Below are 25979 nucleotides of genomic sequence, written 5' to 3'. Positions count from 1 at the left end.
ATTCAGTTCTTCTTGTATGAAGTGCCCATATTCCCCTTCGTAGTTGGGGTGAGGCAGTGCCAGGAATTTCTTTTTAGTGAATTGGGAGAAAACTTATGTTCTTTTTGGGTTTCAAGAAATTTTTGTAGAGGTGGCCTAGAAATATTCCAAACACACTTGAGGAAAGGGCCAGTGGAAGCAGTATTTTTCAAATAGATTCTCACTCTAGAATGCAGGGATAATAAGGTAAAATGGGAGAAGATGCAAAGACTAAAGTGATAAGGTATTTATATCCTCATTCAGAAAAATGATTTAGGGAATCACAAAGTTTCAAGCAACTGAGGTTTACTGAAAGCTGAATACTGGTAAGAAAAATTGGAAGTAACATTTACTATTATTGAACGGAAGTGTTGCCCTTCCTAGTTGTAGGAGCAAGAGAGATGAGAATCACCTTTGCAACAGGTGACCATTTGTTTCTGGAAAAAAAAAAAAAAGCGAGGCCCAGAAGACTTGGTGTAAGAGAAGGAAAGCTCTGATGGAGTGGGAAACCAGATCTAAAATACAGATGAGAGTGTCAGGCTCTGCCTTCCCTCCTCCTGCCAGCTCCTCCCTCTTCCTACAATAACATGCCCAACACATAGAATACAAACACAGAGATAGTGGGATCCGACACACGTCTTTTATTATTCAAACTGGCAGCCTCAGCATTATCTCCTTCCATTGCTAACAGACTAAAGAGGCAGCTGTTGAGAATATGGAAATCAAATCACACAGAGGGAGTTTGTTAGTTAACATTCTGAAAACCAATGAAATGCAACATCATTTAGTGCTTAAGAGCCTGCACATTTGATGTCATATATGTTTGGACCTTAACGCTGAGCTTTTTCAATTTTAGCTTCCTTATGTATATAATGGGACATATAATGCAGCCATCAATGTTAATGACCACAGGGTTCTAAGCATAGGGTCAAGTACATAGGGATACCTATAAGTTGGAGCTATAAGTTTTAACTTTTATCATAGTTATATGTTCATTTTCTCTCTTCCCTTCTGTGAAATGAACTCATGACCACTGTTGTCCTCCTTGTTCAGCTCTATACCCTTAGTACCTAGGACAGTGCTTTGAACATAGACAGTTTTTTTCTGCTAAACTTAGACCACTGCTTTCTGGAAAGAAATCCCACTATGCAAGGGTTCAGTGCATCCAGCCGTATGTACTCATTGTTCCATCAATACAACCTACTTATGTATAAGTTACACAAATATGGTGAATTATTTTCCATCTAGACTGGCTTTAATGTGTGTTTTTACATAATTATAGAGTTGTAAAATCCTGACAGGTTCAACTAGTTCTAATTTTTTTGCAGGTCTATCTGTTAATTAACTAAAATATAATAAGATATTAGGAGACTATGTAAATCCAAACGCATATACTGTCACATTAAGACTTAGAAACTTCCTAGAGATGGCTAGTGATCAAGAGGAATGTGGCTCTGCCACAGGAGTCCTTTCAGTCTGGTGGATTGATTTCCTCCTCCTCCTCCTCCTCTTTTCTTCTTATCCTCCTGCCCTTCTCTTTCCTCCTCCTTTTTCTCCTCCTCCTTCCTCTTCTACTAGCTAGAAACATACTTCTTAGCCCATGCTGAATATGCTTCCTTCCTTCCTTCAACCAAGTATGTGCCGAAGAACACTAATCACTTAAATTTTGCTACTCAAAGTGTAGTCCCAGGACCAGCAGCAGTGAAGTTACTTGGGAGTTGCAGAAACTGGGAGCTCAGGTGATTTCAATAAAGCTTGAGCAGCTCTTATCTTAGCCAGTCTTGTAGGTAATCTAGGGAAGATATGGTTTCACCCACTAGAGGGCAGTAGGACATGTGCACCACTAGGCACTGCATGTATTTCCCAAGTATGATTAAATATTCTTATAGCTACCCACAGTTGCCAAAGGGATAGTATGCTTAGTTCCTTTAAAGGAAAAACAAAGTCAAACCAGGTTACATAGAGAAACTCAACATGTGAGATTAATGAAACAAGCAGTTCCATGGCACTAGCATAGTATAAAATCAGGTGCCAAATCCTAAATTGTAATGTTGGCTCTTGTCCATAGATTATAGAATTGTAAAGCTGGAAAAGGCTTTGATAATCACCTCTGGGGCAACCTCCTTATTTTACAGATGAGGAAGGAGACTCTGAGAGGTTAACTGCCCCTTTCAAATTCACACAGCTCACAGTTTGCCAAGCCAAAGCTGGAACTACTACCAACAGACTCCCTACCAAGAGTAAAAAGATTTTAACAAGATGCTAAACAAATCTCTGTAGTATTCATGGTAAAATGGAATTCATACTTGTGCTTTACACAGATGATGGGTTTAATATTGTTAATTGTTTCCTTAGAGGGAGGAGATAGCAATGGGGGCATTTGTCTTTTTTTTCCTTCACTTATTTATACTCAGTTGTATTACTGTCAGAACACAGCATAGGGACGTCCCTGGCAGTCCAGTGGTTAAGATTTCACCTTCCAATGCAGGGGGTGTGGGTTCCATCCCTGGTTGGGGAGCTAGGCTCCCACATGCCTTGGGGCAAAAAGGGCCAAAATGTAAAACAGAAGCAATATTGTAACATATTCAATAAAGACTTTTAAAATGGCCACGTCAAAAGAAAAAAAACACAGCATAGATGTCTCTAGCTCCAGTCCCATAAGTGTCCACATGTAAATATCAACCAATCACTAAGTATTAAGTAATCATAATATTCATGGTACTGTTTCATATTCCTTTTAGCATGATGCTAGCATGATTTCTGCTCTTGGTGGTCTTTAGTTACGTGTGTTATAATAGCTTGGCTGGTAACTGCTTTTAATTCTCAATCCCCATATGTTTTTTGCATGCAAAATGCGATCAACATTATGTCAGACCAAAAGATACAGAAGGCAATGAAAACTGAGCTGGTGGATCCTTATTCATCTAAGAAGTTGGAAAGGCTTTACAGAAAAAGGAACCCTAATTGCACATACAACACCCTCAGTACAACTTGCTCACGTGTCTTCAAAATGACCTTTTAAAGAATGCTTTAAATATCAACGCTTTTTTAGAAAACATTGAGCCAAACATGGAAATCGCATGAGAAGAATTTCTGAATCTCCAATTAAAGGCACAAAGGGCCACATTTTCAATTTCCTCTTCCTTTTCTCTTTCTCTAACTTGTCAATGCAATTATTTAATAAAAACTAAAATCACATACAATTAGTTAGGCATAAGCATTTGAATGTTGATGCATATAATACAAGCAGTTTCTTAGACAGAGCTCCAGTTTTTGAGCAAAGGTCCAGGATAAAAAATGTGAAGCAAAGATTTGGTGGAGTGACCCCAGCAACAAAAATGCTCCAAAAATAAGAGCATAAATTTTTTAAGGAGTATCTTTTTTGTTTTCTAACATCTTTATTGGACTATAATTGCTTCACAATGGTATGTTAGTTTCTGCTTTATAACAAAGTGAATCAGCTATACATATACATATATCTCCATATCTCCTCCCTCTTGGGTCTCCCTCCCACCCTCTGTATCCCACCCCACTAGGTGGTCACAAGGCACAGAGCTAATCTCCCTGAAGGAATATCTAATCTTGCTCAATTTCTAGCTTTCTAGCTTCACAAAGAAATTTAAATCTAGCTCCTGAATAAATTTTTCAGAGTCCAGATTTACCCATCTCTCCTCTTACCTTTAGCTGCAGTGTCTAAATGATCTCCTAATCAACTGTCATAATTTTATATCAAAATTGTTTATAATGAGTTACCCACAAGCTCACTTTAATTATCAAGAATATAAATGCAAAACACAGCTGCTAAGACTGGAGCAGAGTCTAAAGTAAAAGGTCTAAGTAGGTTTTGATTTTCCCATTTTAAACTAAAAAGGAAATAATCTTAGCAAAAGAATGATGATGTCTGATCAACTGAGCTAGTAATCCATAATTTAAACAACTTAAATTGTAATTTTGATTTTCCTAAGGGATAAACCAATTATATACTATTTGTATAGGATATGTGTTTTCTCTACCATTAACAGTACAACAATAAAGAAAAACAGTAGCATTTAATAAACTATTTTTTAGCATTCATATAAAAGTATATATGCAGTTATTTTAGGAAGTTAATATTACCATTTGGACTTAATTTACCTATTTTATCTGAGAATATTCTTTTTTCCTATTATAATAAAAGAACAGCTCTCAATTATTGCCAGTAATATTAGTGGCATGCTCATGTTTATATCTCAAATATGCTTTTAATTTTCTGATGCAGAGGCAAATTGCTGGGGATATCTTAATGTTTTGAGGTAGTTAATGCCAAAAGGCTTGGACCTGATCTTAAAGTGAATATTTCCCAGATGTGTGGTAGGGTGAAAGGTGGAACAAGTAACAGAAACCAACTTCCTATCCATGTTAGACTTACTTAGGTGAATTTTAAGTAAGGATTAATTAGACAATGAGACCTTATAAGCAGTCAACTTCACAGCTCCCAGAGATAAAAGCTGGGAACCTGCTCAGTTGTAACATAAGCCATATGTTGAGAAAGAGAAGTATCAACTACCAGTGTCTCCTTGCACCTTGTTTATAATGCTCTTTTAGCCAACTTTCTTTTGAAAATCCAATACTTTGGGAAATGTTGAAATGCTATTTACTAAAGGATGAAAACACTTACAGTTTTTGAATAAGTATCAGATAAATATTGAAGTAGCAAAAATAATGTGAAACATTTAACTCATATGGATGAGCTCATAAATATAAAAAGACAGCTTAAGAATGACAAGAGGAAACTGCTATTAATGTGGCTTATCCTAGACCAGCTTTGTACTGACAGATACCCTGGGGACACTAATGCTCTGAAACTCTATGTCTCCGTGGGAAGCCAGGCTGCCCATTTTAGGAAAAGGAATTTGGCGCAAATTTACAGTCATTTGTCCAGATTCAGTAGAGACGAAAGATGAAGTGGAACAAGATCTTGCCAATTATTCATTCTTAAGGGTTGTGTGCTTTAACTTGACAAGATTTTGCCACCTAAACCAGCTGTTTTGTGTTGGAAACTAGATGGTCTAGTTTAGACCATGCCAGAACTACTTAGAAGGTCTGAGCGATAAATGTCAAAGCAAATGTTTCTGATATTGGGTACATGCTCATTTTGTGATATTTTTCATTTGGATTATCACGTGGAATGGGTGCTGGTTTAGATCAGTGGTATCGAAGTAGAAGGCATTGATGTCAAGCTAAAAGCCTATGATCAAAACATGTCAGCCAATTAGGAAAAGATCTGCTTCAACAAACAATGAAAACTAGACTTGGTCCAAGTCATAAGAAATCAATCTGGTGCACTTATTTGCCAACAGTAAGAGCAAAATCTTCATCAATATCAGTTCTTCAAATAAGTCAAGTTATTCTGGGTAGAAATCTACTTGAAATAATTTTCCTTATATAGCTTTTTCCTTAGATTTTTAAAATTATGTATTAACATAGTGAGATTTTCAGGTTATAGTAAGGAATAAGGGAAATGTAAAGAATCTGAAAAAGTATCTTGCAAAGCAAGTAACTGATTATATATTTGTTCTGCCTGTAATAAATTTGCCAGAAAATCTTGTCTACCAAAAGAGTTAGTGTGTTGATATTTTGCTTCAATTTAAAGGTCAAAATATCTCTGACTTTTCATGTGATTACCTTACAAAGTAGTTAGCTAGCAAGGGCAATTAAAAAAGAAAACTATCAGATTCCAAAGAGTAGTACACTGCTCTCTCTACAGAAACGTCGGTATTTTGGGAGGGGTTGAATGAAGGTGAAAGAAAAAAACATGAAAACAGTTTTCATGTACAGCCATTTAACAGTATTTAACATTTAACAGTGTGCACACCCCTTGAAGTTTGTGAGTGGGAAGACAGCTAGGAGAGTGTCTCTGAAGCTGTCTTTCTGGAAATCAAGTTTGTGTAACTGGACAAGACATGTGGCACAAGTCTGTGCAATTAGATCACATAGCCTAGTACTGCAAACATAATTATTAGCGGCTGTTTTTGTCAACTGGCATGTTAGAGAAACAATAAAAAGAGGAGCTGATGATGATGCAAGAGGAAGGGCGTGAAATGGTTGTACTCTTCTCAGTAGCTTTTAACTTTCAACATAAAGACTTTGTCAAACTCTCCAGACTTAAAGTGTTGACTGAGAAGGCAAAGAGGGATGAGAAGGCTTTTTGTTGGCTAGAAGAATAAAGATAGGATCTCCCACCACGTCAGAAAGCTGTTAAGCACTCAAGATGAAAACACTCAGGGTTTTATAGTCAGCAAGCAGTTGTTTATATTTGGACATTTGCAGCAGACCTCATTACCTCAACATCCTTGACTAAGTTTCTGAGGCAAAAAAACAACCAGGTTGTGGACTGAGATACTGGACTTTGTGGTTAGGAGACCTCTTTTTTTAGCCTTTTAAGACAGGTTCCCATGATTGTACACCTATGAAAGGAAAGGGAACAGAGTGGTTCTTGGCTTTTGCTGTGGTTGAAGCGAGTAGAATTTAGTAGGAAAAGACTGAGCAGAATAATTTCGGCTTGGGACTCCATTTTATTCTTTCTCTTCCTATAACACACATGTCACAGTGGTTCTTTCTATGCTCAGTAGGTGGCTTTCATACACAGAAAGCACCAAATATTTGTCAATGTGATTTTCATAGGGTTGCATTTGATAATCGGTCCCTCAAGGTATCTGTGCTTTACTTTGAGTTGAATGTACATCCGTAAAATAATGTGAGGAATCAGTCTCAGGATACAGCCCATGCTGAGGTTAGAAGACAAATTGGGACAGGATGGGGGGTGCAGAGGGTGGCTTGTTCCTCTATATTCCTGCCATGGAAGGTGAAGAGGAACTGGCTTTGGATTTTACCCCACTGAGTACTCTAGGTACAGTTGGCACACTCAAATACCTGCCAATGGAGAAGAGCTTTCCTCTCCTCTTTCCAGAGGAAAATAAGTTGAAACTGGTACGTTGCACATGAGTTCCTTCAGATAAGTTACTAATTTGTTCCATGATTATATGTTTGGTACCTGCTATGGGCTAGGTGCTGACAGCACAGATGTGGCCCATTTGGAGAAATAGAAGAGTCATGCTTTCAATAAACTAAGGGCAACTTGATGTTCTTCCTACCTCCAGCCAAAAGCACTCTCCTCTTTCTTCACCATAGTTCTCATCTGCATACTGAACTTCTCCTTGACATAAAAATATGCCTAGTCCTTGTATCAAAATGCATAAAGAAATAAGTTCAGCTGCATGACAGCTGTAACTTATCCATAAGTTAAAAATTTCTTAAGAGACTTCTAACCCTGAGTTCCATTTCCATGTTCTGCCATAGTTTAATCAAACTTTTCAAGCTTTTTAAGAGCATGTCTATTTTTGTTTTAGTTTTTTGAAATTTAAAAAATTGTTTTTCTCACTGGTTTATGTAAGATAGATGTACATGTTTCTATTCATCTATCTGTTTAATAACAGTAACTATGAAATGTATGTCGTCTCATGGGTCTTGAATTTCTGAGTCTGTTTTGGTAAAATATGGAGGCATCAAATATATACCCTTCTTAAATTATGACACTATATTTGACATCTATTTGTAAAGATTCTTATATGAAAACAAATAAACAAGGTTTACTTTGAATTTTACCCAAGAATAAAGTACACTGAAATATTTCAACGTTTGTACTAAATCCAATTGTATTACAATCACAATTTTTTTCTGACCTACTAGAATTAGTGGGAGAAGAAACATTTACAACGGAAATTGAGTGGTATGAAACTGGTGAATGTTGCTCATCCTTCTTTATAGATGTTTCCAGTAATTTATTAACCTGACTTGCTAAAAAACCAACCAACCACTTTACCTGAATATGTTTTGCCAATCTGATGACAATTTGACAAATTATTTTCAAATTTGTATTGTCCTTTTCAGCTTTTGTTTTTCTCTACCTTATACCCATACACTAAAATTTTACTCACCATAAATTTTATAAATTAGTTGTTTTATTTCAGTTGAATTTAATAATTATTTGACAAAACAAGCGAGTCAGAATTGAGCAAATCAATTCAAATACTTTCTTGCAATTGAGTATATGAATTAAATAATATTGAGAGTTTTTCTTTTGGGGGGAAATGCTTTCAGATTTTGACAAATAAACATAAGTGGAAACAGTGCTTCAAAATATAATATATGGAGGGCTTCCTTGGTGGCGCAGTGGTTGAGAGCCCGCCTGCCGATGCAGGGGACACGGGTTCGTGCCCCGGTCCGGGAAGATCCCACATGCCGCGGAGCGGCTGGGCCCGTGAGCCATGGCCGCTGAGCCTGTGCGTCCAGAGCCTGTGCTCCTCAACGGGAGAGGCCACAACAGTGAGGGGCCCGCGTACCAAAAAAAAAAAAAAATATATATATATATATATATATATATATATATGGAGTTTTATCCAGCTGAACTGAAGTATACTACAAAGAAGTTTAAGATAACTTTTCTTTGAATACTTTTTCCAAATTTTTAAAGATTTTAACAATTTTGAATAAAATATAATTGAATACAGTGAGTCATTTGCAATTAGCATGGTTTGGATATGTATTTTAATGCAAGATATACAAAATCAAGTTGGTAGAATAATTTTAATTCTGTGGTTCTTCTCTGTTAACTTTTAGTTTTTGCTTTCCTCTCTCTGTTTTTTTCCCCTGTAATCTGGATACCAGAAAGCATGTCTTATGTGCATGAGAACTCAAGTACATAGTAGTTATAATCTATTTTCTATTCTCAAATGCTGAATGTTCAGCATGTTTTATTCATAACAGTTTTCTAAGACTTGCACCAAGATGAGTATGAAATAACACTTGTCTGAAATACATATATATTATACACACACACATTATATATTACTCTACTTATTTGCCTCTCGGCAGTTTTCAAAGCTCTCCTATATGGTCCTGTTGATTATTTGGAACCAGCACCTACATATAACGTTCTCTTATCCATCAGTTTTCACTTTCAAACTTGGGTCAAATAGATTGTGTTTTTCTTAAAGGGTGTGTGTTCTTTCTCAAAAGTGTACTATTTTAAACCAATTTAAGCATTGATTTTTTTTTTTAACATCTTTATTTGAGAATAACTGTTTTACAATAGTGTGTTAGCTTTCTCCTTTACAACAAAGTGAATCAGTTATACACACACACATGCTCCCATAACTCTTCCCTCTTTTGTCACCCTCCCTCCCACCCTCCCTATCCCACCCCTCCAGGCGGCCACAAAGCACAGAGGTGAACTCCCTGTGCTATGCTGTAGCTTCCCACTAGCTATCTAACCCACACTTGGTAGTGTGTATATAAGCACTGATTTTTAAATAAGATGTTATATTAAGATAATTCCTGGTCTTTGTCAACTATGGGAAAACATAAATCATGTGTCAGGTAGAATTCATCCTGTCTAGTAATTTCTTTTTATTTTTGGCTGCGTTTGGTCTTTGTTGCTGCACATAGGCTTTCTCTAGTTGTCGCGAGCGGGGGCTACTCTTTGTTGCGGTGAGCGGGCTTCTCATTGTGGTGGCTTCTCGTTGTGGCGCACAGACTTCAGTAGTTGTGGCTTGCGGGCTCTAGAGAGCAGGCTCAGTAGTTGTGGTGCACGGGCTTAGTTGCTCCACGGTATGTGGGATCTTTCTGGCCCAGGGCTCGAACCCGCGTCCCCTGCATTGTCAGGCGGATTCTTAACCACTGCACCACCAGAGAAGCCCCTGTCTAGTAATTTCTTTATAGCTTGTTAACTCAAAACAGTGAAACAACAAAAATAGTCAGTGAGAGTTAGAAAACCATACATAGTATTTCATTTCCCATGTATAATTACAAAGAATAATAAAGGATATATGTTGGGTTCTAACATCAATCATCAGTTGCATCTCACTAAAGGAGTAATACTCTTCCCCTACCCGTGGTTAAGGTACATATGTTCTTTAAAAATCTCTTCCTAGCCCAATGTTGCTTTTCCCATGTTGTTTCTGACTTTTACACTATATTTTAATTTTTATGCTGTCTCAAAATACTCTTTTTAAGTACCAGGAAAATCCCTTATATTAATTTCTATGAAAGTATTCCCTCCAGTGTACTCTGCAATACTGGCTGTGTGCTTTACTAGTGACTAGAAATGAATGTGTGATGCTGTCTTCTATTTCCAACCTAAGAGATCTGTTTTCTTTGCCAGTTGTGTGGCAAATGACAGGGCATTTTCATGAACTTTGGAGACAAAATCACTTCTACCTTGGTGTTTGACCAAAAAAGGACATCCTTTTGGTCAATGTCCAGAGAGCTATGACCTTCCCTGAGTATCTTGATTAAACTTCCCCTTTTCAGCAAAAGTCAGAATTCCTTATTGCAATATATAATTCTATATATGGCAAATGAATAAATGTTTCAAATTAACAAGTATATATAAATAGGTAAACTGTCTTTTTGCATAATCAAATAAAAATACACTTACTAAATAGTCATGTTTATATATCTTAGTATTATAATTATCCACTGCCCAAGTAACTATGGGAAGAATCTTTGAAAGAGTAAAGAAACTAATTATATACCATTCCATATCGTGCTAAAAGCTTTATAAATTTACAAAATACATGTTCAAAGTGAGCCTTGAGCTTGAACTCTAATATATGTTCTACATTAAGTATTTTAAGCTACTCAGGGCTGTTCATGCTTAGCTAACGTTGTGAACACTTCAATGCATCAAGTAAGACTTTTTCTTACTAGAAATCCAACATCAAGATGTGCTCTACTGTGGGATGAATTGAGAGATTGGGACTGACATATATACACTAATATGTATAAAATAGATAACTAATAAGAACCTGCTGTATAAAAAATAAAATAAAATTCAAAAAAAGAAAAAGATGTGCTCTACTGGCCCATTTTATGCTTTTCGTTAAATTGAGGAGAAAAGATATTCTATATTACATTTAGTTGTATTAAAGAAATTCATTAAAACTCTAGTAAATGTGGTAGACATTTTATAAGAATAACTTTAGAGTAAATATATTGACTTGGTGATCATTTAGCAAAATATATCATGAAATAATTCCTCTAACCCTTTATGTTGGCTTTTAAATTTTTTCTTCCTTTATAAATAAAATATACAGTGGTCAAGCTCAACTAGAATGAATTGTTTCTGTGTAATGAGCAAGATAAATTAGTCTATAAAACATTAAGTAGATAGAAAACTTTTGCCTGGCTGCCAACAGTTTTTAAATGTTTATAGGAGGCTCATGTTGTAGTAGAAAGAACATGTACTAACTATTTATTTCAGGCTCTAAGTAATCTTTTAGAGGTGCTTGGATAAGTCCCTGGATATCCCTAGGTCCCCTGGTGTCATCTATTACAGAAGGGAAAGAGATAAACCAGACAATCTCTAGATTTCATCAAGCTCTTCTCTGACTCTACAATTTGTAAGACCTAGCTTTTTCTTAAGCCTTAAATGACCTGAACTTTTCTCACTAAAATAAATGACATGAAGTTTTCTTATTTTGTAATTTTAGTTGATTTTGAGGCTTTAAAATCTGTGCTTTAAATTAGACTGATCAGAAGTTTTGTTTGAACCAAGAATATTTCTCAAAATAATCTATGATGACTCATTTTGGGGATTGGGGAAGAGGAATATCACAATTGATACGCTTACCAAAGCCTCCTTATCTTGATAGATCTAATTTAGAGAGTTGTTTGGCTTTTTCTAGTACATAACACATTTCTAGTATTATTTTGCATTATCTGTAGATTTTTCCAGCAGCAATAAGATTGCAGTGATTGTCCCTTATTTTCACATGTTAATATTTAGACCAACCTTTCTACACAGAATAGCAGAAAGAAAGAAAGAAAGAAAATTTCCTTCCCTCCAATGCTCAGTGAAGAGACATAAACCACATAAGGATTCCCTCAGGCTTTTTCCCCTAATGTGAAATACAGGAGACATAATAAGAGTAGGGCCAAAGCGGTGTGTGGCTGGATGCCCAGGCAAGAAATCAGGAATTCTAACATTTTGGAATTTTCTGAAGAATTTGATTACTAAAGGAAATGGGGGGGGGTAGCTTTATAACTTTATATATAAATATATTTTCTGACACAGAAATAACTTTACCTTTCAAGAAGGAATATTTTCCTTATTTACTCTCTGCCTTATTATGGCCTTATTACCTACCATTCAAATGCATTGTGCTGGGCTTTTCTCAGTGTATCTTCAGCCTCTCTTTTTGTTTTATGCTATTTCCCACCATTTATTCCACTGTAAAATGGGATCCAGTGTCAATTATCTTGGGTCACAGGAATGACTCAAACATGTAAGTATTTCCAGTGTTCTTTTTCCAGGATTACTATTAGTTGGAAGTAGGGTGAGGGTTCCTATCTCCAGAGGCACACAAGCTTTTCTAGGTCTTTATTTCATGCAAAATTCAGCTTACAATTTTTTCTCATTTTTCAAATTAAATTTATATCAGTACTTACTATGGAAAATTCTCAAGAATTTTCTTAGAAAACATGTAATTTATGTCTTATTCTTAGAAACATGTAATTTATGTCTCATTGTGAATCTTCCCTGAGAACACAGAAGTAATGTCTGAAAACACAGCACTGTTACATATTAGTAATTGTCTATGTCCTGACACAGTGCAATAAAGTTAAGTGAACAACCAAAAAAACTCTGCTAGTGAGGAAAAAAACTTAGAAAATATTAAGTTTACTAAATCTATTGATCTAGTACAGTGTCATGAAGAGCCACATTAGATGGCCATCTGCAAATATTTATTGACTAATGATCATCGTGGAAGACCTCAGTCACATTTCATTTGTAATAAAAATATAATAATGAGATGAATCTCTAACACACTTTAAAATGTATTTATAACTAGGAAATAAATAAAGTCTCTAGATTGTGTTGCTTCTGATACTTTTAATGTTAGGTCAATGATAATGTTTAAATTACAGTACTGGTCAATTAAAATATAGCCTTAAATTGAGAAATGTTTTAGAATTTGCCACCATATTCATCAATAAGACCAGGCTAGTCACTGAGCTTATCCTATGACTTGAAGTACCAGGTGAGAATGTGAAAGGTCATTTTGTACTGTAGCAAACTGGCAAAGATATATCTCCTTATATAGGGATGGTAAAGATTATCTGCTAATGTAGGTACTGTTTCTGTCTACAATTCTAAATGAATGTCAAGGATATCTGAAAGAACTGTGGCTGATAGAAAAACTAAATAGCTCTATTGCATTATGCTGAAAAGGCAGCCAGAGTCTATAATAGTACGAGGTGGACCAGATCTAGATCAATGATTAGCCCACTCTGGTATCTTCCCTTTAAAGGTAGTGAGATTATTCTAGAGGGTGGGAGATCAAGTGAATCCCTACAGATCTGTAGCAATTTCTTGGCCATTGGCATAATTTTAAGGGAGCCATACAGTCATTTAATTCTTAGAATGTCAACACAATTAGCCCTATGAGAATGCCTATAAAATACTTCTTTATGGGTAGCTGAAGGCACTTACGTTTCCACCAGCATGTCCACACCCTTACTGAGGAGAAGAAAATAAAGATTCTGATAATAATCTTATTGCAAGTCTTCAAAAAATTGACTACAGACAACAATGTACTACACTCGTACATGAATTCCAAATCCACATTATCTCAGCAGATGTTGAATCCCACACCTATCAAAAACAAGCAAAAGAAAAACCCAGTACTTCTTTCCACATTCTTTAACAATTTTACTTTGTTGTTAAGTTGCTACCATTATTTGCATCTATTCCTGTTTGTGGTTTTGCTTCTCTGCACATGTTTCTGTCAATGCTTTTTTATATCAAAGGCCTGCTCTGTCTCTGAATGTAGTGTATAAAACACTGTGTGGTCCTTGGACCAGCAGAATCAGCACTGCCTAGGAAATTGCTAGAAATTTAAATTCTCTGGCTACCCCAGGTCTACCAAATCAAAAATCCAAGCAATCTGTTTAAACAAGCCTTCCAGATGATTCTGGTGCATGATCAAGTTTTAGAACCACTAGTGTAGAAGACTGGTTAACTTGACACCATTCTGACTCAGCAGACAGTAAATATCTATTCAATATCCACTGGCTGAGACTCTATGCAATCCTATGAGCTGTAGGCAGTTAGCACCAACTTGCAAATGAGGAAACCAAGACTCTGAGTCTTGACTTATCCAAGGTCACACAGCTAGTTAAGAAGCAGAGCTATTAAGCCAAGTTCTTCTGCTTTTTAGAGCTTCCACTAATTTCCCTCTCATTTACACCTAAGTGCCTCCTCTATTAATTTCATCACATGAAATGTGACTTTGCTATTTCCTTTAAAAAATGTGTGTGTGTTTGTGTGTGTGGTTATTAGCTGCCTATCATGTTTGTGTGTGTGTGTGTGTGTGTGTGTGTGTGTGTGTGTGTGTGTGTGTGTAAGAGAGAGACAGAGACAGAGAGAGGATAGGATGGAGAGGGAGAAGGGGGTGTAGATGGAGAGAAATGAGATGGGAAAATAAGTAGCTGATACAAAATAAAAATTAATATCACAAATGTTGCTGTTGTTCCAGTTACTCTCAATATACAGCAATTACTCAGGTACATTTTGACATTCTTTTAATACAGTTAAGCTAGAGTCTCCAAGCAAATATGCAATCCCAAACAAGTGTAAAGCATGTGGACCCTTAAGCTAAGAGATACTAACATAGTTCTGTTACCTTTCAGCTAGGTGCTTTCCTCTCCCAGTTTTCAAAAAGCCATACTTTTCTTCCATTTACACTTACCAGTTGTGAACTATTTTGCCTGCACATGCTACCCCTGACTTTGGTGACAGTTTTCTACTCTATAATCCTTGTGAGATTTTTTTTTAATCTCACATAACTCAAACCAACCAACAAACAAAAAAATCCAGCACCAGACGCTTGTTAAAGGTTACAAGACAGATTTTATTTAAACTACTGCAGTAAGGGAGAGAGACTAGAGTATTAACTGAGCTTAGTTGGAGCTCAACTCCAACTAAGACAAAGGTGACTGAAGTTTTTAAGGGAGAAGAGAGAGGGAACAAAAAGAGATTATGGGGAAGTGATAAAGAGGGGACAAAAAAGAGACTAGTGGCTATGTGGAAATAGAACATTACAGAAGGGAGTGGAATGGAGAATTACTGAAAATAGTTTGGCAAGGGGGGCTGGAACAATTAAGTTTGGCAGTGTTGCGTTTTCTTAAGCATGGTGGCTGGAGTCACCTTTAGGGACACAGCCTAGTGAGGTTGGAAGCCAGGGTAAAGTTTGACTGAGTCTCTTAGCATAGTGTTCAGGAAAGTCCTTTGTGCTGGGCAGGAGTTCAACAGTTCACATAATGTGTTGAGGCTTCACTTAATTTAGCTCTGTTTCACATTAAAGAGAGGGGAAAACATTATTTGAAATATTTCTAATTAATATGATGACAATTATTTAGTTATTGAAAACCTCTGTGTATTTTTTCTGGACATGATCATGCAGACCTAGAATCTGTTGGACTTTCTAGATCTAAAGTAGCATTTTATGCTCAAGAACCATGAGTGGCATCAAGTTGTTAACAAATTCAAGGGTGTAAATTAACTATCAGTTGAAATAATTTCTGTATAATTTTTTCAACACTAGTATTTATAAAGCAAAATTATGCTCCATTAAGTTATTTGCGAATTCACTGTTATAATTTTTACTACATAAGAAAAATTACATGTGTTTCATCATAGACATAAAAATATATGACTTTATGTCTATAATGAAACAAATGCAGTTTGTTCTAGAGTTAAAGCTATATATTTTATGTTCACTCCAGAATTTTAACATCACACTTGTGTAGATATCCACTCTCCAGAATATAACTGAGAGCCTATCAAAAAGAAATACTAAGGTTTCTACATAAAGCCTCATGTCCTGTATTTAGAAAAGCAAATCTCCAAACCTTGCTCATATTTTTCATTCAATTTTAACAAGATCACACATTAATTTGGCAGTTTCATGTAGAAACTCATGAGAGCAATGTACTTTCACATCAAAGAAAGCCATCAGTGCTAATGTCATAAAGAAAAACAAACTTGTGACTAGTAATCTCCATATATGAACAAGGAAATGAGTGAACTTGAAGATTTAGAAGCCAAGTGTTTTTTTTTTTTTTAATAAATAACGTCTGAGAGCTGAAAAACTTCAGCTACCTAGAAAATTAGTCTATATGGAAGTGAATCCCTTTGTGTGGATTAAAAAGTGTGCTTCTCTAAAATACTTTTGAAATCTAAAAATCAAGTGTTTGCTAGAATAGTATAGTACTTTGAGAACAGAATAGTACTTTGGAGAAAAGTATTTAAATAGGTAAAACAACCCTTATCATTGCCTTTGTTATAATTTACCTAAAAGGATTAATAAGCATTTATATTTTATAATTCACCAACTTTCGTTTGAAGCACACATTTTGGCATTTCCTCTAACTTTAATTTGGAAGTGGAATTACTAATTCATCTCAAGATTTTACAAAGATGATTACTGTCAAAAGAAAAAAAATTAATGAATACCCAATTTTTCTTTCCTCAGCCAGTCATTGGACTGACCACTTACAATTAATTTGTTCATTCAATAAATACATATTAAGCACATATTATGAACGATGCACTGTTCTAATAATTTTCTTAAAAAGACCACTATGATTACTACAGTTCTTTGAGAAAGATACACAATTAATGAGATAGACCCACAGTGATTCTAAACTGAATACCATATTTGGAGCCATTTAGCCCCTCACTATTGGGTATGGTCACATAATCTCGGAGGTATACGGTGTAAATATGACAACAAGCCAAGGCACTCCATAAGTCTTTCTATATTAGTATATAATAGAACTATTAGGGCCACTGAACAATTCATGGGGAAGAAAGAGACTTAGAGAGGATAGGATTTGTGTATCATCTTATACTAGTCATGATATGTTTCAGCACATTGACTAAAACTATCAAACTGTATATAGCATTAATATCTATTTGAGTTAAAATGTTTAGACAAAAGTAAATGTGACTGATTCTGAATTCATACGGCTCTGACATTTATTGAGCTGCTTCCAAGTTTCACAATAAATTTTTTGAAAAGTATATTCCTCAGGACTTCCCTTGTGGCACAGTGGTTAAGGATCCACCTGCCAATGCAGGGTACACGGGTTCCAGCCCTGCTCCAGGAAGATCCCACATGCCACGGAGCAACTAAGCCCGTGCACAACTACTGAGCCTGAGCTCCAGAGCCCACGAGCCGCAGCTACTTAAGCCTGCGTGCCTGGACCCCGTGCTCTGCAACAAGAGAAGCCACCGCAACGAGAAGCCCACGCACTGCAACGAAGAGCAGCCCCCGCTTGCCACAACTAGAGAAAACCCATGCACAACAACAAAGACCCAATGCAGCCAAATAAATAAATAAATACATTTTTAAAATTAAAAAAAAAAAGTACATTCCTCACCCAGGAGAGCATCACTGCTACTCAATGAAGCAGAACGCTTACTTTTACTAAGTAAAAGTGTCCCCCACAAAGTGCAATCGGTGGGGAGAGCCAACAGTGGTTCAGGCACACACTGAGCTCTTTCCCCTTCTCCATGCCTTTCATTACTCTTTCACTTTTCTCTTCCTAAAATGTTCCCCTCGACTTTTCAATTCCCACCTATTAAAATCCTACCCCCTGAAAGGTTCACCTCAAATACCAACCACCTTCTTCAGGACGACTTCTTTACTACTTAAAGCCATGGCAACATATTTTATTTCTAATAGAGCACTTAACGTATTTTATTTGTGCTGTAATTACTTAAATTATTCCTGTCTGTATCCCACCCAGTTTTAAAACTCCTTGAAGGTAAAGATGGTGTCTCGTTTGTTTTTTCATCCTCCATCGTGAGAGCTAACACAAGCCCTGCACATTGGTGCTAAGTACATGCTAGCAGAATTAATTTACTCAAATAATCTCCAGGATTTATTTATATATTCATGTTCTGCTTATCTAGGAGAGCAGAATGGGATTTTGCATTTATTTTTCACATCTAACTTCCCCCCCTGTATATATCCATTTTCTTAAATGACTTTTACTTTCTTTCTCCTGTTATATCCATGAAAAGGTATTTAAGGAGAAAGTTACTATCTAGGCCAATAGCTTGTTTATTATCTTAGCCCAAAAAGAGTAGTCTTGGTCAAATGTAATTGCTGGAGAGAAAACAGGTCAGATGCTTCTCTTCTGGAGAAGGATGAGAGGCATAAACTGAGAAAAATGCTTTTGAATGGCTACGTCCTCAGACTGACAACTCAGTGGTTCATCAAAACATAACTCTTGCCCTAAAGTTAAAAGAATAACTGATTTACATGAAAATTGTGATGTCTAGGTTATTTCCATTCGGAGTTCATCAGTCTGTAAAATCCTCCCCATTACTATGGTGATGCTGCCTCATTAGGTAGAATTTGACAATTAACAGGAGCTGATTTTTGTCACAATCACTTTTGTTATATTGATGGTCAAACTTTATTATTTATTTCAAATACAATTCAAAATAAACTTAATATATTGCTATTATTAAAGGAATTTGCTTTAAAAATTGGCTTTTTCAGGCTTCCCTGGTGGCGCAGTGGTTGGGAGTCCGCCTGCCGATGCAGGGGGCGCGGGTTCGTGCCCCGGTCCGGGAGGATCCCACGTGCCGCGGAGCGGCTGAGCCATGGCCGCTGAGCCTGCGCGTCCAGAGCCTGTGCTCTGTAAAGGGAGGGGCCGCAGCAGTGAGAGGCGCGCGTACCGCAAAAAAAAAAAAAATTGGCTTTTTCTAATATGTTCTTTTTAAAGTTATATATTTTTAGATAAAATATTTCATATTTGCCAAAATCCTTAGAGTCCGTAGAAGATGGTTGATAACTTGAGACTGACAACTCCCCAACCGTACTTCTGACAACTTCCTGCCTTGTTCCTCACTTCCCCTGGCAGGCTTTCCTTCAGCTGGCATTCAATTTTGCATCAAATTATACACCCATATAACTATAAGTTATTAATCCAACAACGGTCAAACATACTTTCCAAAAATACTTTTATAGGCAAACTTGATCATCCTCACCAAAGAACAGAGAATATGGGAGAGATTCTTCATGAAAAAATAGGCAAGTCCTTTACACTTGAGTTCCTTAGAAAATCACACATTCACAGATATTTACAATAAAGACATGTCATTGTCCATTACCCACGAGATTATCAAATTATGACTTACTGACACATGGTGTATGCAAAAGTTCATCTTCAGGACTCAAAAGGACTTAAATCATCCAGGTCTTCCTCTTTCCATTTTGAAGCATACTGAACCTTTTCAAGCTAGCTTTAACTGATTGCAGAGTAAGAAAAATGGTTAATTGACTGATGAATTCTTTGAATATTGTGTTCCTATTTTGTGCAAAGCAGAAAGAAACCCAAGGGTTTCTGAGCATAAATATGATCTACTATGTGCCATGCACGCTCAGAAATAATCAAAGATTCAGTAATATTTATTACACCAGAACATTTTTGCTTCTGCCAACTCAGTCTGTTACTATAGCTTAATCCCACTACTTCTTGTTCACATTCAAAAATCTTTAATTCTTTGCTGAAATCCACCTTTTTCATTCTAACAATTTCCAGTTACAAAAGCATACATAGGGAACACCTTATAATTTACTGATAGTACTTACTTGCCTTTTTGGCAGGCAAAGCAAATAGCAGCCTAAATATTTTGCCCCAGGTTCTTATCACTACCTTGTTCTATATCCTCTGCTTGTGACATAAATAAAGTATATTAGATTTCCTTCTCTGAGACTCAGGCATCATCCTCTGTGGCCTGCCAGATCCTTGGGAGGAAAAGCATATTAGTTTGTTAAAGACTATTATCTCGATGAGTCATTACGTCAGTTGGTTTTCTAGCAGAATTCCCTTGTGTAAATGGGAAAGAAGTGGGAGATATGATGGAGAGGCAAAATAGTCAGAGATGGAGAGCAAAATAGTCTGAAAGTGAGAGGCTTAGGTGTTGGGTCGCTCATTACAGACCTATGTCACTTTATCACCTTGTGAGTTACAAAACCTCAGTATCATCCATTTTTTCATCTGTAATTGAGAACAATCATACCTCCTTAGATGACTGTTAGGAGAATTAAAGAAATAAAGCACAAGAAAGTACTTTTTCAAATGTGCAAACAAATGTGTGTATATGTTTGTACCTTGAGGGCAACTACAAGTATAAGGAAAAGGGATGTTTAAAATACAGATACTGGGGCTTCCCTGGTGGCGCAGTGGTTGAGAGTCCACCTGACGATGCAGGGGACACGGGTTCGTTCCCTGGTCCGGGAAGATCCCACGTGCCGCAGAGCGGCTGGGCCCGTGAGCCATGGCTGCTGGGCCTGCGCATCCAGAGCCTGTGCTCCACAGCGGGAGAGGCCACAACAGTGGAGAGGCCCGCGTACCACACACACACACACACACACACACACACACACACACACACAAATACAGATACTGATTCAACTATCTTGTAATAACCTATAACTTAAAAGAATCTGAAAAAGAACATTATACAGAGACACACAGACATACATATAATTGAATCACTTTGCTGTATACCTGAAACTAACACAACATTGTAAATCAACTATACTCCAATAAAACAAAACAAAAAAATACAGATACTGTCTCCCTCACTCTTCACAATCTTTCCTTGTTTAAGCTTGCCAAATGAGATCTGTCTCAATGTATTAATGAGGAGGTATGCTGTGTTAAGTCACAGGCTTCCTGTAGAATATAAGAACAGAATGTTCTATAGCATGTAGTTCTGGCACAAGTTTCTCTAGTGATGTCAGCTTTGCTTTGGGGGCATGAAAGCATTTCTATTGACCATGACATGGCTTGTTAACCTGTGAAGAAAGGAAAGAAGGTGTCCATGTCTTAAGAACAAGACACTCTTTCCCTCTAGGAAGAGTATAAACATACTCTTGTGGACCACATTTAGGATGGTGTTTTTTATGATAGAAAGTACAGGATAAATGATAACATATATTGGCTTTCAGATTTTATGGGCTAAGCCAGTGGGAATTTGTATGTTCTGTTCAGGATTTACACAGCTTGTTGAAGAAGAAGCTTCAAACTCTATAACTGTTGGAGGAAAACTTTCCTCTCATCATAATTAAGGAGTCAGTAAGCTCTAGGCAATTTCTAATTATTTTATGTGTACTAACTCATTTAACCATCACAAAACTGTAAGGGAGATACTAATATGCTGCTCATTTTGCAAATGAAAGTGAGACATAAGAGTTCAGTGACTTCTCCTGTGGTCATTCACTACAAATGCAAAGCCAGGATTCAAATTCAGCCTGGATTCAGAGACCTTTGCTAATCAGAGCGCTGCTTCTCTGCCCTGAGAAAGCTTTCCCAAGGGTTTAAAACTAAGAAGTAGGTTTAGGACCTGAGGTCTCCTTAACCTAAACTAGGTGGGCATTTTAAGTAGATAATTTACCTACCAACTTTTCAGAGGAAATTATCTTTAGATGCACCAACCAAAACTTGTCTATTAGAGAAAAAGATCTCTTTTCTATCAGTTCCTAATTCCCTTAGTTTTTCATTCTTTCTAGGAAACAAGAAACTAAAACTTTTAAAAATACTAATGGATTTTCTCCCAACCCAGAGTAGTGATTCTGCTATTTTAAAGACAATGTGTATATTGGGATTAGTTTCTCAGTATTTCAGAATGTCAACACATTTGCCAAAAATAAATTTATCAGTTAAATGTAGCCAAGAGATTTAGTTTATCTAAGAGTCCTACAAAGAAGAAACAGTTTACCACTGTTTTTACAGGTTGAAGTAAATCTGACATATTATTGACATATGCTATAGATTTAATTTAATACCATAGTACAGATGTGTGCTCTGATAAGTTTTTGTGAAACCTAGGCTAAGATGAGCAGAGCTGTTTCAATATTTATGGGGTTGAAAATGTAGAGTTAGCAAAGGAAGCATTTTAATTAAAACAATATTTTCCCCTATATGCGCAGAGTAAAATGCAAGGGAATTCATTTAAAGACTTACTATTTTTTTCCATATTGTTGCTGTGCTTTTAGGCACAGTGGAAAAGGTTGGGTTTTTTTCCCCCCAATTATTTAAATTTTTGATTTTGGAGGCATCAAAAAGTAAACAATAATTTCTTCTGATTTTTCTTTCTTTCAACTAAATTTATGTGACTCTTTAAATTTAGCCTTTTTGAATTGTATGTTTTAGGTATCTTGGAGATAACTTCAGTGGAAATTGGAGTTGTTGCCGTCAAAGCCATTAACAGCAACTATTATTTAGCCATGAACAAGAAGGGGAAACTCTATGGCTCAGTAAGTATTCTGCTTTTATTTGAAAAATCCACTTCAGTAAATTATTACCACAGTTTTGCAATGTTTCCCCCAGACATTAAATAGTTTTGTTATCATTCTATTGCTAGTAAATAGAACCAGAGGGCTGGTCGCCAGCGTTTCAAGGGCTGGCAAGGCAGCTCTAACAACTCTGTAATCTCCCCTGTTGTTCACCCATTAGTCTACCATGAAGACTGTTGCTAGCATTCATCAGTCAGTGCTCTGAATGCTAATATTCTGAATGCTCTGAGCTAACCAGTCAGACTCTCACGGAAGCATCTGGTCAGATTGTCATGGTTGCTGCAGACAACTTGGGGAAGAATCATTGAAAACAAAGATCTTGGATTGAGTAGAAAACCACATACTCTGTGTGTATGTGTTATAGCTGAAGATAAAACGAGGGCATGGGTGTTTTGCATTCCATTGAAATCTGAAATGGTGAGACACATCAGGAAATTCAACATTTTCTGTGCTGTTCAATCAACTCCAGAATTTTATTTACCTAAACAATAACGATTAATTCAGTTACGGAGCTGGTACACAGCCAGCGCTTTGAGTACATACATCCCTGTGTTCCATAGCAAGTATCAGGGAATATCACTTTAAAATGTGTAAATAAACTTATTGTGTTGATTAGTATAAGGATGATTGCAGTGCCTGCCTCGGGCCAGCAGCTTTCAAACTTAAGTAAGTGTCAGAATCACTCATTGGATTTGTTAAAACACAATCCCAGATTTTCTGATTCAGTTAAATCTGTAAGACTTTGCATTTCTAACAAGGTCCCAGGTTTCCCTAACGCTCCTGGTATGGTACCCACAATTTGAGAGTCATTGGAAATTGATTCCATCATTGGTCTGGACATACAATAGCCTTGTATTTCATTCATATCAGATCCACTTATAATTGGGGAGTCAGGCATACCTTGGGTGAGCCTCTTTGACTAGGATAAATGCTTTTCGTGTGAAGGGGTCAGAAAATTTTTAGTTAAATTTTTCCATTATAGGTAGCTCTACTAATGAGTCTAGAAGAGTAATGGACCATTTTAAGAAGTGGTTCCATTTGGGAGCTCACAGCATAACCACTTTGGAGACATTTTTTGTTTTTCTTTTCAATAAACATGCCGAGGTCCCTTCCCTCCCTAATTCTTATATAAGAATTACTGAGTAAGAGGTCCAGGCATATATTCTTCAAAGAGATACTGATGCATAGTCAAAACCAATGCTTTAAAGTAAAACCTAATAAAAATTTAGATTGAGAGAGAAAATATAAAAGTTTTAATTGCAATAAAAGATTGAAATAATTTTTAATTGATAAAGTATATTTCTTTAAAAAGGTGACATCAAGGAAAACTGGATAGCTCTCAAATGAACTGTCATAAAATTATTTAATACTTTTCCTTCTATTCCCCCACTTTTTTCTTCTATCCCAACACAGCTCACACACTGCTTCTTCTTGAGCTCTAAGGCCTATGGATTATTTCATTCTCTCTCTATTTCTTATGTAGATGCTCATTTGCTTTCTATCACATCATACCTTTTTAATGATCTACAATGGCATTTATCAGATATTTCTCTCAATAATGTGTTTGTTGTTGACTGTCTTCTCCCAGTAGATTGTGGACTTCAAGAGGACAGGGTTTGCCTTGTCCCACATGATTTCTTCAGCATGGAATAGCGCAATGCATTAACCTAACTACCTTTCCAAGTAGCTCAGCCCATCATAGTCGATGCACTCCACTTTCAGCCTGTCTCAGAAAAAAGCTCATTCTCTAACCATAGTGTACTGTTATTGTAATTTTGCATTACCACCAGGAAGAGTAAAAAAGTATGGCTTGTTCAAAATTAAATTAAAAATCTACTCAAATTCAGTGTCCTATTCAGGGCAGAATAGGACTAGGAACTTTGCATTTAAAGGGTATAACAAAAAAAAAATTCATGAGTACACATCGTATATATTCTGTATATCAGGTGACAAACTCTTGTAATTCCTATCTTTTTTTTTTTTTCAGATAATTTTCATTGATTCCACAGCCTTCTTGAAAATAGCAATTAGGCCAAAACCCAGAGGAACTGATTAAACCACACTATATATTCTATTCTCTTGAATATTTTCCTCGATTCCCTTTTGGAAAACTTATCTCTCTTATATTTTCATTATTCACCCTCTGAGCAATGTGTCTACTGTATACTATTGTATACTGAGTTTTCTCCTGACAGATGGAATTAAGTAAATAGATTATAAAACTGAAGTATAGAGGACAAGCCCTTGTAGGGCATGGTTTAAAAACCGAAGAAATTACCCTGGTATCCTGAGGAAATCCAAAACCTTTTTCTTAACTACCAAAACCCTACTTTTGGGATCTTGCTCTAGCCTAGATTTTTTTTAAACTTTAATATTTATGATTCACCTAAATGCTGTAAACAATAGATTCCTAGGTCTCCTCCAGAGATTCTGATACAAAAATTTGACCAATGGTCTAAATATTCAATACACCTGAGATAAGGAGTCTGATACAGGTGCAATTCACTTTCAGAAACATTGTTCTATAAATTAATTTTCAGGAGGAAAAATAATTTAGCATCCATTCCTACTTTTTTATACATAGCTCTATTTCAAATATAAAATCAGCTAAAATAACCTCAATCCTTCTGTAGTCTCTAAAATACACCTTCTTTATTGAAAAAATACAATTATTCATGTAAAAAAACCCTCTCTGCTTTGAAAACCATACAGTTTTAGACAGACTAGGATGAATAAACAGAAAAAAAAAACCTCAAATTAAGGATTCAAATCTTCTCTAAAGCCTAATTTTTATTTTAAAATCATTACCTTAAATAATTTACCTTTTCTTCTTACTTTCAACCAAATAAGTCCTTACTTGAACATTACATTTAAATATTCTTTATAGAAGAGAAGCACAGAGGATAAATAAATTCCAGAAAACAAAGCTTAAACTGGTAACATTAACATAAAATATACCTGCTCATTACAGTTGTGATAATGTTCAAAATTAGGATCTAGCCTGCAGAAACCTGGATATTTAAATATACACACGTTCAGGAATTGGGAATTTAGTCAAAATTTCCAAAAGTGCTCACGTGAGAGAAACTGAACTGCCTAGTAGAAGTTTCAGCTGAAAGATGCCTACAATGCCCTTGATTTGCATAGAGAAGATAGACCCAGAAGAGCAAAAGCCCCAATTCCTTAGCTTTTTAACTGCTTTAGTTTGTGTATAAGGGGAAAGGGATATTTCTGAAGTCAGAGTTTTGAGAGTAGTGAGGTATCTCCTCTTTGTTATTAACTCCAGAGTGAGAATCTGGATTTCTAAAATGAATGAGTTATCAATCTTTGTCACAAAAGATCCCCTTAAAAAACCTGGCCACTTGAAACAAAGCCAAAGGACTATGTCTGTAAAGTGGAATTTCCCAGGATCCAAGTCTTCAGGCTTATACAATATAAGCAGTTCTAGTCACCAGATTTATAGTTTCTTTGACATGGACATTCACAAAGCAAGGTTGTCTCATGTCCTACTGTTCAACTATTCCTAAACCTCAGAGT

General features: G+C 36.2%; 1 protein-coding gene and 1 long non-coding RNA gene across 3 annotated transcripts in view; one reads left to right on the top strand and one right to left on the bottom strand.

Annotated features, from left to right (window-relative positions):
• LOC136793992 (uncharacterized) overlaps window positions 1-25979 on the bottom strand; it is a 564836-nt gene that overhangs the window by 313653 nt on the left and 225204 nt on the right. The gene's annotated exons all lie outside the window — the stretch shown is intronic.
• The window catches only part of FGF10 (fibroblast growth factor 10), an 82239-nt gene that overhangs the window by 54096 nt on the left and 2164 nt on the right, over window positions 1-25979 (top strand). For both annotated transcript variants that reach the window (XM_067030960.1, XM_059060929.2), the window contains one exon: window positions 22300-22403. In XM_067030960.1, coding sequence (XP_066887061.1) covers window positions 22300-22403 — 104 coding nt within the window. The remainder of the gene's footprint in view (window positions 1-22299; window positions 22404-25979) is intronic.

Source organism: Kogia breviceps, chromosome 4 (genome assembly GCF_026419965.1).
Source record: "Kogia breviceps isolate mKogBre1 chromosome 4, mKogBre1 haplotype 1, whole genome shotgun sequence".
NCBI lineage: Eukaryota > Metazoa > Chordata > Mammalia > Artiodactyla > Physeteridae > Kogia > Kogia breviceps.
This window is presented reverse-complemented; position numbering and strand designations above follow the sequence as displayed.